This window comes from Brachyhypopomus gauderio, chromosome 5 (genome assembly GCF_052324685.1).
Source record: "Brachyhypopomus gauderio isolate BG-103 chromosome 5, BGAUD_0.2, whole genome shotgun sequence".
Taxonomy (NCBI): domain Eukaryota; kingdom Metazoa; phylum Chordata; class Actinopteri; order Gymnotiformes; family Hypopomidae; genus Brachyhypopomus; species Brachyhypopomus gauderio.
The window spans coordinates 33,720,755-33,737,261 of NC_135215.1; the positions used below are offsets into that span (position 1 = coordinate 33,720,755).

At 39.4% G+C, this 16,507-nt stretch overlaps 1 protein-coding gene across 7 annotated transcripts in view; it reads right to left on the bottom strand.

Moving 5' to 3' along the window:
* Positions 1-9,828, bottom strand: part of ptprz1a (protein tyrosine phosphatase receptor type Z1a) — a 58,561-nt gene extending 48,733 nt beyond the window's left edge. For 2 of the 7 annotated variants that reach the window (XM_077007315.1, XM_077007313.1), the window contains exon 1: positions 9,555-9,828. In XM_077007315.1, the coding sequence (XP_076863430.1) occupies positions 9,555-9,615 (61 nt within the window). In that variant the 5' untranslated portion in view covers positions 9,616-9,828. The remainder of the gene's footprint in view (positions 1-9,554) is intronic. The other 5 variants (XM_077007314.1, XM_077007316.1, XM_077007319.1 and 2 more) reach the window with 3 other exon arrangements.
* Between the last annotated feature and the right edge of the window lie 6,679 nt (positions 9,829-16,507).

Genomic DNA, 16,507 nt, shown 5'->3' on the forward strand with positions numbered 1-16,507 from the left:
CTTCATAATATTCATTCATAATATTCATAATATTTACTTTATTTAAAACATTAGCATGTTGTGAACAGGCCTGTAATTCAGTGTTTTATTGTAGAACTTTTAAAAGTTTATTAAAATCAGAACACTGTTAGCAGATACTTCAAAAGCTGCCACAGAAACATGCACTAGCTGCCTATTAAAGTGAATGAATCATTTAAAATGTGTGAAAAAGAAAGAGAGACAGAGAGAGAGAGCGAGACAGAATAAGTTTGCGAATTTGACATGGATGCATTAGTGCAGTGAAATGGCAAAAATTTAAATGGGAGTTGACATAATTGTGCCCCAGTGTGTGTGCCATGATTCTTCGTGTCATTCCCTGTGAGATAAGGCAGCGTGGATGCAGCCAGCAACTGCACAAATATGACCAATTTCCCCTTGACTACCACCGGCCCCGTGGAGTCACCCACTGTCATGTGGATCTGGCATATTTCAGGGTCAGATCCAGGCCTCTTGCTGATGTACTGATGACCCAAAGAATAAAAAACTGAATGAAAACATTTGAGCAATACCCTTGGCTATGAACAAGTCAATCAGGACGATGGAAGTACTTTGGTGATGAATTGCATTTGGTGGTTGACTTGCTTAAACAAATGCTGCGAAATTAGGTAGTAACCTTTTTTTGTCATAACACAGCAGTTCAAAATGCCTTCTTCTGAACTTGAATTTATCATGACCACTCCAAAAAAACCCCAAGTCCATTTCCACCTCACTCAATTTCTGTCCTGATCAGGTCACTCAGTAAAAATGATCACCAGTCAAAACATCATTTTCACCTTCCATCAGTATTAGCCCAGGTTACTCTGTCTGCCTCAGCCAATCAGCATGCAGGCAGCATAGCGAAGCTAGTCCCAGAAAACAGGCAGATCTCCACATGGCCTCTGGCCACCGTGACTTCCCTCTATCCCTCACTCATCGCCATGGACACAGCACCAGTCCGGCCCCTTCAGTCAAACTGCACAAGTGTATATTGCGTTACTCTGCGTTCCCTTTCTCTTCACTAAACTGGACTATTTTTTACCAGTCACAGACTCAATGTGGCCTTTTGTAATGCTCATACAATTATTGTAGTTCTAGATCATTAGCCAGACATTAGCAGAACATCCCAAGGAGGGAAAAAGGTGCCTCTCTTTTCATCCAATCACTGCCTCCTTTGTGAAATATCTATAAACATTTACAGTGGGCCTGGAAGTGTTTTAAACATGAGGTCCATTTAAATGCTTTGTTTATAGAGTGACAGAGCTTTGAGGAGACTGGAGCGACAGAGAATAAACCTCCTTTCATTGAAGAGGTTTATTTCAGACGCACACATGCTTGCTACACTGTCCCTGTAAGAGAGCCTCGAATGCCAGACGCGAAGAATCGTGAAGACTGGGACCTACACAAACAAACAAAGTCACCATTTCTTTCTAATTATACAGCAACACTAGCACTGGAAGAGAAGTCCAACTTTTTACTCAGTGTCCTGACACATTCACAGAGCTTCATGAGAGACTCTTCATGAGAGACTTCATGAGAAGCGTAAGCTGAGAAGGGGCACATTTCTGCCCACACTACTGCTAGTGCAGCTTCAGCTGACAACATATTAAATCAACATATTAAAAAATACAGTCTAGTGCATTCAACATGAAAGTGCTAAGCCTGCTATCCCCTTCACGGTTAGTGGCATGAATTTTAAAAAGGTATTCTGCGCACCACCACTGTGCGTCTTTTTTGTCTGACCAGCAACTTATTCAGTGTGACTTCTGAATCTTTGGGTGAAGAGACGTGTCTAGGATAGCTGTGTGCATAATTTTCTAAGATGCACGATTGACAATTTTGCTTGTCCCGTTACCAATACCAACTTTTTTCTGTTATAAGAGGACCCCAAACTAGGCAATAAAAGCCAAAGTAACAACAGGTGACCCTGGTACAAATGAGATGTCAAATCTAATGACATTTTGGAGTTCTTTTTTTTCACAAATACACAAAGCAACAACTAAACAATATTACATCTGAGAAGACCAAAACAGAGATTCCGTACAAGGTGTGAGGAGCGAATAAGGTGTTTCTGAAGAGAAGACTAATATAGTTTGATCAAGACTAACTCAGGAGGGTAGATTTATTCTTATAAGGGGGAATATTGGGTTACTGTTAAATACCGGATTAAATAAATTACATACTATATATTCACACTTTAGTCTCTTCAGAAAATCTTGAATATCTTGTCAGAAGATCTCTTGATATGCGGGGAGAGTTAAATATACAGTTATGACTAAAGTTACAGTCTTCTGGTAGACTCATATATATATATATATATATATATATATATATATATATATATATATATATATATATATATATATATATATATCAAAGATTCATCCCTATATGTGAAAGTTTAAACTTTTTAGAGATATCAGTCTAAAACAAAAATAGGAATTCAGTTAATAGTAAGAACAAAAGAGAATGCAAGAAAAGTGAAAAAATAAGGTAAATGAAATTCAGAGAGCTTGAAGTGTTTTACAAAACTGTATTCTAAAGTACCAGAGGGACGCACAACCCAAATTGACATCAACCTGAATTCCCTTAAGTTTACTCACTTTAAACGATGACTGCTGACAAAATTGAAGGTGAACTAAAAACTGCATTAGTAGGCTTAATTAACAGGTCACCAGGATCAGATGGTTTTATGACAGAATAATGAATTTTAAAGAGTAGAGTGCTAGAGAATACTGCTTTAGGGTGTTCTACTCCCCACACTGAAATTGGCTTAAAAAAAAACAGAAATGCACTCAGTTCAAGGAATAATCATAATCATAATAGTCATAATCTCAGCTCTACATAAAGAAGGCAAGGATAAAATGGAACATGGGCCATTTAGACCAATAACTGTTCTAAATGTAGATCATAGATTATTTACTTCTATTGTGGCTCCACTATTACAGTACATACCCACACTGATGTATAACGATCAAACAACAGAAATGTATGTAAACATAAATACAGTCTCTTACAAACATAAAACTGTTGAAATTACTTGATTACAATGCCTTAATTGTATGCCGTAATAGAAAAATTACACTGAACCAGATTCACTGATATACTTCAGTATCAGTTCTACTAGTACTCATCTTTCCCTCAGCCCCTCTTCTCAGACTGTGTCCAACATAATTGTGGCAATGCTATAGCAAATCCATGTGTAGGTGAGGACCACCTACCAGGAGTGTCAGTGTGAACAGAGACCGTGTTTAACAGGTCAGTGGGACACTTTACACACCGAAAGTTGCCTAAAAGCTTGATAGCAGTATGATACTTAACACATGGCAAATGTATACAAAGCATTAAGAGTGCTGAAACTAGCTTTAAAGTAAAGACCTCCTTGTCTCATTACAGATATTTAATAATGTCAGATTTTTGCATAATAGGACCTGAGCACAGTGCAGGAGCAGTGGAAGGAAAATTAAAGATCTAGAGCCTCTGAGAGATGACAGAGAAAACCACTGAGAGAAATATCATTTGGCATATTAAGAGAAATATCTAAAACTACTGAAAAATAGCATATACATTAGTCTACATTCCAGAGCCAACAAGCCATTATCCATATTGTAGGTTATCAACTGCACAGAAATAACATACCATCAACCTACCCTGACAGAGTCTCTCCCTTTTCAAGATGTCTTTAGTAAAGCAGAAACTCACACAAAACTACTGACTCAACTGCACAACTGACTCGAGACTCAACTGCACCACTGACTGTGAGGGCTGACAATAACTAGGAATATTGCTGAACAAGTCTAACCTAGTTTTTATTCCCCCTTGTAATATGAAAATTGTACTATAGACCAGTTCTCATACCCAAATAAATGGTGGGTTGTCCCCTATAATGTGAGCTGTCTGGTGGTCCCCGTGGACTCTAACAAAAACACTGATTCAGACATTATATACCTATTTCATTTTTTCCTAATTGGATTATAAAATGAATTATCATGGTCATCTGTCTCTTATTTCATGAATGATGATAGTATCTTGTATTGTCTTATGTATAATGGTAACGTAAATAGCTGAAGGCATCTTATTTCTGCATTACATTGTTCATTGTATTGAACCACCACAGTGGCTCATAAACCAAGACCACCAGTTTTACACCACTCAAAGAGTCAAGCTCTCTTTCACCACAGGACCTGAGGACTATGTTTCTTGCTGCACTCTAAGTTTCTGATATACCAACTCATTGTAAACAGAACACAGCCACATGTAACATGAACTTTGCAAATTAAATCTTAATTAGGCAACCTTTATGCAAGGGGCTTGTGTTCAGAAAGAGCACATACTACAATGACCACAATGACCACTGTAACATCCCTTATACTAATATCATCTTCTCTCCTCAGAGGTTATGTGTTATCATCCACAACTGCAGAACTGATTAAGAATATTTTGACAGATTAACAACACTTTTCCCTGTTAACACTACAGCAAGATTTGACAGCAAGATTTCAAATTAGTGCTGGATTCAACAGCTGTTTCATGCTAACCTTCAATAACTATAAAGCACTGTTGTAGTTACAGACACCTGCAGATACAGAAATATGATATACATCATAATACAATATGAAATAAGTTGAAACACTAGGCAGCAGAATTCAGAAGAGCAGAATTATCAGTAGAGAACCTTACAAAACATGTAGTTTGATGAATTTTAGAAACTCAAATATTTATATCATACCAATGATCAGTACTGGTGATCAGTCAGGATATCTGGTGCCAAACGTGGATGAAAAAGTTCAAGATCCCCCCCCTAACTAAGAGCACTGATATTCACCTCTAATTAGTCTCAAGTAGCCAGAACATGGTTTCAGTGTGTGATCAAGCAATTACGTATCTTCAGCTAAATCCCCCCCAAAACAGCAGCCAATAAGAAGTGTACGGCAGGCTGAGGAACGTGAGAGGAACTCCGGTGTCCTCAACAAAGCAAGGCACCTACCCACTACTTTTTTCTTGCACCTTTCATTTGCAAGAAGGTTTTACAGGTTCAACATCATAAATATTCCAACCCAAAAGGGGGGGAAAGAAAAAACAACAGTGGGGAACCAGTGAGAAGGCTTAATTGCTAATTTCTTTTCACCTGCTTCACTGCAGCAGTTTTCTGAGGACCATGCGGTGAACTGGATTAACAAGAATCGGGCTCATTAAAAGACTCTAAAGATCTGCCATTATTTCTTTGATGGCCCGGAGTACCCAAGCGAGTAGCTATTTGGAGTGGTATCCTAATTGAAAAGGGCACAGATTCTCAGATGGGGGGGAAGGGGAGCGTGGGTAACTGGAGGATTGTTAACCACTCTGAGCAGACTTTGTCCTTGACTGACCCTGAAAGGTTTGCAGCAGGAGTGCTGTGCGGACACAGTAAGCCACAATATCATGCAGTCTCTTGACTGAGGGCTTGTTGGCCCAAACTGGCTGTTTATCCAAGCCTGCTTTTTACTCGGTTTGCACTCGCTCCTGAAAATAATGTCAATGGTTTGATATATTAAAAAGCTAATACAGTATGTTGATGCTGATATGCTGATACTGTTATGTCTTAACTTTCTTTCGACACCATTGAGGTCTCACATTTTAGTGGCGTCTACTTTTTCTCATGACAGTACATTTTACATCTCATCAACTGTAGGTTTATTAAACGTCCAGTCATCAGTAATGCGTGAAAAGCTGAAAGGATGTGTACCACCTGCAGATCAACCTCTGCCTGTATCTTTCCGTCACACTGATAGACAGTAGTGTGCTCAGTAGGCAGGTGATGGAGCCTTTATTATGTCATCCCTAAGGTGTCCTAACCTTGTAAACAGACACAATCAGTGTAGAAAGTGTGCCGGACAAGTAAAATAGGATGGCAAGAAGAATGGGCAGAACTGTGTAAGATGCTGTTTTATATAGTCATAATGCCAAAACAACACTGCATATAATTTGAAATGTGGTTTGGGAGGAGTTCAAATAATGGCAAACCAGATTAATCTAGCATCATTCTCCAGCATTCAACACCTGGATGACAGAGGTACATTCCACCTGATAATCTTAATAGAGAAAAAACCCTCCCACTTTACAAACAGCTCAAGGACATATGACATAATATGCTATGACAAAATTGCTTTATGCCACAAAATTAATATCAACATAATGAACAGATCATTTGGCATTTACATATATTCTTCCAAGTATCTGTTCTACCAAGTAAAATGAGTACTAATTAAATCAGTTATGAAATTGATAACTTATGCGTACTTAAAAAATGTGTTTATGCATTTTACCAGAGGTGGTCATTCCAGGTTCAGAAAGTAAAAGTCCTCACCAGGATTTTGCTCAGGCTTCCTGGATTGTGTTGATTCCACTAATTTTACCTGCCACTAATGAAAAAATCCAGCAAGCTTGAATAAAATCCTGGGAAGGGCTTTTACTTTCTGAACCTGGAATGCCCACCTATGCATTTAACTATCAATGTAAGTAATGACAGAAGCTCAGAAACCACTTATTCTTGCTCAACCAGCAACCATTGCATCAAAGGCAACTCGTGTGCAAGCTTTCTGACAACTTCCTGTACTCCCATTCAGCGTCTGGTCTTGTGTAGGTGTCGTTAATATCTACGACACCTCTAGACCACACATTTCCAGACCACTAAAGAACAGAAGGAGAACTTATCACTTCTTTAGCAGCCATTCAACAGGAATCCCGTTGTCCCTTCAAATTGCTGATGTGAGGTTCCTTTGAAAGTACCCTGCTCCACCGTCGTTAATTAAGTGGCTAGTCAAGTCCACTGACCTCGCTGGCAGAGAAGCATCAGGGCACCAGCAGAGCCTGTCACACCACACGCACGATGATGAAGGCACCAAGTCCGTGAGTGAAAGAGAGCGGGATAAAGGGGTCATCTGATGGTATACAGTCTCAGACAGGCAGAAGAACAATGAAAACAGTATATAGTAGGAGCGAAAACCGAGAAAATCACTTGACACCAGGCAAAGGATAATGACTGAGGTGATGAAGCACAAGTGGACGCGTATGTGTTTGGTTATAGTGACAGGAGCATGAATGTATATGAAAACAGAGTCTAAAGAAATTTGAAAAGACATTTAGGAGAAGCACACATGGACAAAAAACTGGAGCGGGGGGGTGGGGGGGGGGAGTTGGTCAAGAGTGTGATAGAGACATGAAGAGAGGGAAGACAGCGTAGAAGAGGGCTGACCTCTATTTGAAAGCCTTTTTCCAAAATGCTAAAGGAAAGATACTCAAAGTCCTATTGGCTTGAGTCCCCAGAAAGAGAAAGTACAAGCAAGGCTGCCAGCACAGTCCTAGAGCTCACTCTCATGATAGGCACGAACCATACACACACACAGAACACAAATACAAGGACAAACACACACACACACACACACAAAGGACTTGACACCCTCTAGCCTTCAGTAACTGCATCCTGTTCCATCACTGCTGGGACAAATCAGGGGTCTGCCTGAGTGTCACACTCACATGCCATATACAATGAGTTCCCCCTCCCAGCCTGACTCCCTGTGTCTCTCTGCACCCACAAGCACCGGTCGCCTCTTGCCAGCCAGGCACAAAACAAATCGAGCAGCTGACAGCATAATTCGCTGGGGGGACTAGGTCCAGGGCCCTGGGCTTTCCAGCATGGGGATTTGGCTCTGCCCTGAAGCCCCCCCCACGGCCATCCCATGGAGGACAGACAAGACTCAGAGGCTTGGTGTGTCCTCTCTGCATGCCTGAGTGAATACGGTTGAGACTAATACCCACTAATCTGCTCACTGAATGCCCCCAACGCACAGGAGAAACTGCTTGCCTTTTTCACAAGCAGCAGACTGAGTTTGGTGAGTCTGCATGTATAACCACCCCAAGAAAGAGAGATAGGGTGGTAAAAAAAAAGAGTTACCAGAAGAGAAATGTTAAGAGGAACTTTACAGAAAATAAATGAAAAAGCTTTAATTTATAGACTAAAGTGATACTGAATAATGCATAAAATTAAAACTGTCCCAGATATTATGTGGACATGCAGCTAATTGGACAGCATGCCCTTCATAAGCACACACAAGGAATGCGGAAGGGGGGGGACCTATGAAACGTAAATGCCATTTCTGACTGACGGCTCTGCCGTCAACAGCCACCATCTGTCCCAAGTTTAGCTCTCACAAACAACGTAGGGACTTTGGGAGTAAAAAAAAAAAAAAGAACCCACAGTAGCCAAGATGCAGAGGGTAAAAAAAATCTCATCTATAGTACAGGTCTTGGGAAAACAGATGGTGTGGAGGAGAACATTTCATTCACGGGACAGTGTATTCTACTTCCGCAAAGGCTTATGAGATCCAAAAAGATTGAGCCTTTCTTTGTGCCACAGATTTTATGAAAGCATCATTGAGAGCACTTAACTGAAAGGGATGAATAAAGAAGGAGTTGAGGGTGGAGGCTTAAGCTGAGCTTTGTGGAGCGTGGAGCAGGCTCCCATCCCACAGACAGCTCCAAAGGGCATAATAGAATTGAGATCATCTTAACTGTTAGTGTGGAAAGAGACATTTGCACTTCCAATTTACAATAATATTTGCCTCATATTCACAGGCGTTTGCCCAAAAGAGTTTTCCTATCTCCTATGCAAGCTGGATTCAGGCAGATTTTAGATTCTCTTGATACAGTAAATCCTAAAAGCAGTGAGCCTGTGGTGGCTGACTGACTCGGTATTGGATATGTGACAATTTTGTTAGCTAGAAGTCTACACTGAACGAATTAGATCTAAGTCTTTTTACTTGTCTTGTTCTCAAATGTCAAAGCAGAAATCTGTGAGTAGTCATATTCTATACGAGCACAGTTCAGCAGCATTTCATTTACATGAAATACAGTGCAGTATATAAATACTGTGCAGTATTTAGGAATCACGATATAATTAGACTTAAGCTTTAATTCACCTTGACCCTAATCCTGTGAAGCATAGTTTAGTTTAATGCATTAATGCTCCAAAATGAGCTGCATCACTGTTAATGTTACATGTACTTCATAGCTCATCTACGAAGGGCTTCACCACATCCAGCTTTGTCCTGAGATCAAAAGATAACACTGTGGAGAACAGATTCAGATTACCGTAACACCACTGCCACCAGGCCATCCATTCACACCACATTATACACATTACCAAAGGGTGCATATGAAATTAGACAGAATGCAGTATAATAACCACAAAGCCTGTCCATATTTAAAAATGAAAAGCTTCTTCTAATAGTATTTTATCACCAAAATGAACATGAAATAAAAATAACCAAAAAGACTTATGCTATTGAATTTTTGCCAACTTTCCAAAGATGAAAATAAGTAACATGTTCATATGGGTATATCTTTACACTGTGCAGCTGTACCTGAACTTCAGTCTTATCCATGAATATGTACACACATAAGCCCAAAGACATAAAGTTTGAAGTTGCCCGCCAGCTAATCTGTAGGCAACTTCAAACATCGCAATCCAGCTCAAGAATAATAAAAAAACAAATACACACCTATTTGACAGATGAGTAAGAAACCCATAAAAACTGCATATTTGCTGCCGGCTGCTTCCATATTCTTCTTGCAAAAGGTTAGTAAATGGAAAACCTGCGAACCAACACGATGACAAGGAACTCCACATCGACGAAGCTGGAAAAATTACATTTGGTTAATGTGGGAGTTGATGTTCCTGTTACGTACGAGCCATTTCTCTGAGTATGAGGACGCAGCCCGGAGCGAATGCATGGCTCGGCGAGACGGAGGTGTGTGGTGCGCCTGAGAGAGTGCGCCGCCCACACACCACCACGCTCACGGAGGGCTGTTCGTGGCGAATAAACAGGTTCACAGCGCTTTTCTCAAACCACTATTTCCTCTAACAGAATGTAAGAAAACATATAACCTACGTATTTATCCACAAAATAAAAGAACAGCAGATCATTTGGTAGGTTGTGTGAATTCCCTGCCCCAGAGCTGATTCCACATCTCAATAATCGTTCTGAATGATCAATGTTTGTGAGTTAAACTCAAAGTTAGAGCTAAAGACAATGACAGGACAAGAACAAAATGGTATTTGTTGCAGAGACCGTGTCCATAGGTGCACTATAAGGATGAACAATGTTTGCCATTTAATGCTGCTTTCAGAAAGTTTCAGTTTAAACAACAAAAAAAAAAAAACATCGATATTTTTGCAGCACGAATTGACCGAGTTGTGAGGACGATGACATTTCTATTTCGGTTTAACAGTAGGCTACATCAGCAATAAGTATGCTACTCAAATAACCATATGTAAATGATACATGTAAATGATAAAATCGCTAATGGTGGTATAATTGTAATGCGAATTTTAAAAGTTGTACAAATCATCCAAACGTATTTTTTTCTACATCTGTACATATAGCCTACTAGAGAGACAAATGCCTTAGTTCGTAAACAAGCATTAACTTTACTGCAATTATAAACAGCCAAATTGTAAAGGCCAATTTATCTAGCTAACAGATCTTGCTAACAGAATCATCTTATCCAAGCCTGTTGTGTTTATATGAATGCTGCTTCATTCATAATCAAACAGGACGTGAATCAGGTTTCTCAACCTCCATCGTTGGACTTGCACTTGGAAGCACAAGGTGGTCAAATGACCTCTTGACTTTAAGGAGCAGGTTAAGTAAAATGGGCTACTTAAAATGGCAACTAGTAGATTACCAGTGACCCTGAAAATTAAGTGTGTGTGTGTGTGTGTGTGTGTGTGTGTGTGTGTGGGTGTGTGTGTGTGTGTGTGTGTCTTTATAATGGGAAACGAGTGGGTGGTAAAGATGGTAAAGATTTCTGCTGTCTTTGGTTGCAGATGGCGCACTGGACACAAAGCTTTCAACTGCAAAATATGACAAAGGTAACCTCACAACCTATGACTCAAATTGAGTAAACAGAACTACATGTCAGTGATATAGATATCTCTCTCTCTCTCTCTTTCTCTCTCTCTTGTCCACACTATACTGTATTTGTTTTAGCAAGGTAAGATTAACACATTACATTTACCCTAGCACTTCCCGATAAGTAGCCTCAACAACCAAACACTCCCAAAAAATTGACGTTTGTTGGGGAAATCTGATCAAATATTAATAAGGTCAAGACAATGAGGTCAGACTCTGAACAGTAAGGCATTAAGACAGACATGTGACATGCCATGTGAAAAAAAATAGAAACTAAACCTTCTCAAAACTTATGCTAGTCATTTTCATATTTGGTAAATATTTGAAAGACACATATACAAGATCTACAATTGACAAATGGTGACACAGTAACTATTTAAATTTGTCATAGGGAGTTTTTCCTCGCCACTGTCGCCTTTGGCTTGCTCATTAGGGTTCTGGACCCATAGTATTGTTAACCTTGTAAACCCTGTAAAGCTGCTTTGCGACAACTTGAGTTGTTAAAAGCGCTATACAAATAAACTTTGATTTGATTTGATTTGATTTGAAGTAATACATGTATTTTGATGTGTGGGTCCAAGATACTCAAAAAAGTGATGCTTTGGTAACCTAACTGCACAGGTTCTTAAAACATTACCAATATACTACTGTGTTCCTTATTTTAAGCCAATGTGAATATATTTGCATAATTTATGAAGGATTATCTTTAATTTATGCAGTGCTTGCACTTCACTTGTGAGATTGCTTGTTTCCAGGGGGCTGAAAAAAAACTTTATTCTTGTGTGTAACAGAATAGAGAGATAGAGTTCTGAAAGAAAATATCTAAACAAATATTTTATCCATCAGATTACTGTAAATGTTTGTCATATAGACTCAAAAGGACTATATGCTTACACTTTATTTCCGAGCTGTTATACTGCAGTGGCCGCAAATTAAACCTTGACAACTATGCTACTGACTGTAAGGCTATCAGTTACAAACCACTTCTTGTGAAACCTCTGAAATAATAATACCTTCATATGGATATACATGTCAGAGACAAAAAGGTATCTGACTGGCTGGATATTAGCAATTTAACACAAAGGCATAGAAAACCTATGGACTAAATACAAACCATAACTCCAGCATTTTTAATAAAAGTAACAAAGTAAAACCTTTGAACAATGTGAATTCAATCCTATGTTCAATGTGTTCAGTCATTACCAGCAACTAAATTTGTTTTAGCCTTTTGTTTGCTTATTTCTCGATATCTGTCATATCAAAATGTACATTTTCAAGAAATAGCAGCTGGTTTTGAACAATACAATGAACAGTATTGATGTTTGGCCTCATGAACCCACAATGTGAAAAGTTAAACTTAACAATCTGTATGCAAACATTGTAAAATACAAAACAATAAATAAATATGCTCTACTCAAATTAAAATCAAATTAGAAGTGATTAGTGATCCATTGCAAATTTCCCCACTGAGGGATTAATAAAAGATTATCTTATCTTATCTTAGGTCACTTCAGTAAAATTCAGACACAGCTACCATTACAATCAAATTCAAACATTTTATGGTAAAAGGCACAAGACATTTTAGCCAATCCTCTTAAATACTAAAGAAAATTTTTAAATGGAAAATTTAAAAAAAGAATATTTAAGTAGTGAAAATATTATGGCAAAACCTGAAGGGAATATGACCTCCAGTTGCAACAGAATTTCATCAGATTGCTACACAACTGGTAAGCCTACTTCATTGTCAGCCTCTGAACAGGAAGTAAGTCAGATCTGATTTAGTGTAAATCAATAATGTTAACGTTATTGAGATTGATAGATAGACAGATAGAACTTTAATACATATAACAAAAAATAGGTTGGAAACGCATTAGTTGCATTATTTGCTGAAAATGAAAAGTCTACTGAAATCAAAGGACAGAAACGCAGTCTCAGTCAAAGCATAATAATAGATACCAAATAACACAGTACAATTAGAGTGTAAGTCCAGTTACAACGTCATAATATGATATAATGTCAAGGGCAATTACATTTTTATGACACCAGAGGTTGAGAGGTACTACCAGCCATTGACTAGCAGCAGTGTGATTTGGTCTCTCTTGCATGAAAGTGAAAGTGGCTTAAATAAAATGGAGGATATATTCCCATTACTGATTATAAGTACACACCTAACAGGAAGGGGTTCAATGCAAAGTGTTCTTATTTCAATACAAACCTTTGGTATTGAGCCTCATGTAGTCTACACATCCACTCTTTGCCAGCTTTGTTGCCAGGTAATCAAGAACTCCACAGTCCTTCATTATCTGGTTTAGGTGTAGGAGTTGTTCAAACTGAACAAATACATTCTATGGTCCCTGAAGGCTGGATTTGAAAACATCTAATTTACACTATTGAACACAATGACCTGGAGCTGAGAAGATTAGAGAAGTGTTCATGGGTGCACATGTAAAACTTGGGATAGATTTGACCTCTAATCCACTAATGCAGACAATTCCACATCAGAGCTCCTCAGACTTTCTGATGCTTAATCAACATTTAAAACCCTGGAGCGTCATTGTCAGAGCCAACAGTTCACAAGCCCTGGTTACCATTCATACGTTATGAAGATTAACTGTCATTGTGGTACTATAATGCAGTGAGGCTCGTGGAGACGATTGTAAGCCCCGTTTCCCAAATTCATTTTCCCTGGGCCGAGAGTGGTGTCCACTGCGTCGTGGAGCTCTCTACATACCAGCCTCAGAACAAAACCCCCCTTCAGAGGCTCAAACAGAAGCTTTAAATCAAAGTGCTTCCAAATGACATCAGGTTCCCTGAGTCCTGGGAGAGAAAAGAGGAGAGGAGGCACTGAGAGGGCCTTTCATCTGAGCCCCAGTGACGGAGCCAAGCCCAGACTTACGTCTCTGCCACTCGACGGGGGAGAGGAGAGATGACACACACATACCCACACAAGTAAACATGGCTCAGACACAGAGAAATTTAGGAAACCTCAGATATTAGCAAATCTCAGTGGCTCACTAAAACAGGAGAGGTGTCACTTTGACACCGAAACACACCCATTCTGTTGCATATGGTAATCACTGAACAGAAACACAAATCTCCAGTGTATGATTGGCAGGTGTACCAAAAACCACTGCACACTGCTGAAATGGAGCACTGTGCGTGCCTAGTAATCTCACTCCATCGGTGTACACACACAGTCTTATGTCCATTTATTTTTTGTCCATTACATTTGTCTAATGGCAATAATTGGCAAATACTTTCTAAATAGGCCAGAAAACTACGTCAGAACCCAAATCTCTTACATCCAAAGCATCCGCCAAAGGCAGAGATTGCTAACTCAGCCTAATTAATGTGTATTGATTGGCCAGTTTTCTGCAGTTGTGACACAGAGCTCCAGCTAATTAGACCAGGCCCTTTCAAAGCAGCAGACAGCAACATGTCCTCACTCTCCATCAGAGCTGAAAGGTTACAAAATAAAACAGCTAAACACAACATAAGTGAGTCAATTGGTAGTGTTCATCAATGAAAAGGTAACATTTAAAGCTCCAGCTTGAGCTTACGTGTGCATTTGAACTAAGCTATTTTCAAAACGCCCTCAGTAGTTCAAGTGAGATGTTGACTTTGGTCTTACACTGAGCTTTTACACTGGCAAAACTGGCAAGCCAGTGAGCAGTATGACCCTGACAAACTGCAAACAAAGTATTCAAAGCCCTAATTGTTTTCATCTCATATGTAAGCTGTCTTCAGTTAGACAAAAATGTGGAAAAAAGAACCCAGAATAGGAAAAAAGAAGCCAGAAAGGGAAAGGAACTGAACCAATGCAATGACGTTTCCTAGCAACAGGAGAGGAGTGAGGTAAGTGCCAGTATGCCCCATTCTTTGATTTGAATTTGAGAAAAGAAAAAGTTTTTTATACATTTTTGGCAAACATTTGAAATATTAACATCAAAGTATTGCTTTTAAAAGTGGAACACTTTAAGGGAACTGTTTGAAAGGCTGTGTAAGGCTTACACAGTAAGGGAGCCATTACTATAGAGATACAGGGATACAAGCCACCCACACTACTTACCAAAATAAAAAAGGCTGAAACACTATTTCCTGGTGAGAGGAAATGCAAAAATCTTGATATTTGCCTTACTTTCATACAACTAAGAGAACCTTTAAAACACCATCCTGTTCCACACCTATCCAAAAGAGTGTAAAACAAACAAACAAAGCAAAACAAAACAAAACACATAAGGAAAAACACTGATACGGTATTTTTAACTATGCCCCCACCTCTCCATCCCTAATTTCTTAATCTTCAAAGCCGCCCAGCAGTATTGTTTTGCCTTGGTACGGCCTTTTCCAACGCTATTCACGCTATTGAGGCCTCGGAGGCCGGGCAGAAGCATATGTAGACAACGGCTCCGAACTCACTCTTTCTCAGGGTGTCCAGCTGCACAATGCTTTTCTTCAGCTCGAGTACAAAAGAGTGTCGGACACAAAAACGCTCCAAATTCAATGGCATTCCTCTTCACAATCAGCCCCAGCTAACCTTCTCAGACGAGAATGTGAAGATGTTTTATGGTAAGTCAGGAGGCAATGCTGAAACTTACAGGCAAGATTTTCATGAATAAAACTTCACACATAGTTTATAAGCAATTTATTAACACGCATTTCTAAGGCACTGTCAATAATGTCCAGCCAGGTAAACTAAAAACCATAAATGAAAAAGAAGAAAACACAGACTCCTCCCATAGATGTAGATACGGAGTCAAATGTGGACTGCTAATTTGTAAATTAATATATTGTCCGTTTATTACATAGGAAGCGCGCCGTCCCATGTTGTGTAATTAATATGGTAACATGGTTGGTGCCCTCACCTCTCTGTGTGCACCCACAGGCTACATTAGCTCCCCTATCACATCCTCCGTCTGGGCTGAGGGAGCACCATTGTCACACCACACAACAGCCCCTTTGGCACCCCACCAGCTTAACATCCCAAGGCTGCTATACCTCAATGCCCAAGTTTCCAGCAACAGAGAAAGGCCTAATCCTTTTGCCCTATACATCTGCACTGCCCGTTTGGCGCTGTAAAGCAAAAGCCACCTTGCTAATTAGTACACTTGATCCTTTCACTGCTTTCCCACCTCAGGGAAGTGATCTGCTCTTCTCTGTGTATGACAGAGCACTAAGTGAATGGCATAGTGGACACTGAAGAGTGTCTATTTTTCGCCTGTGCTGTCTGACAAGGATGTAAGTGAATGCTTAGGAAGTTCTGATCTACTGATACTTTTAAAGCTGTAATGTCTGACTTGAGGGGCCGGTCTATAGGTAGCTCCACCATGATGTGATTAAAGTTGTCTAGACCTGAATTTCAAAAAGGAAGTAAGACATATGCCGTTTGATACTCAGATTTATGTAAATCAAAAGTAGGTGTACTATGAGATGCCTGGACACCATAGGATTGGGGAACATTCAGGTTGTCCTTACAGACAATATTACAATAATTATTAACATTACATCTAGCACTTCTTATCTTACTGGTGAATAAAGCA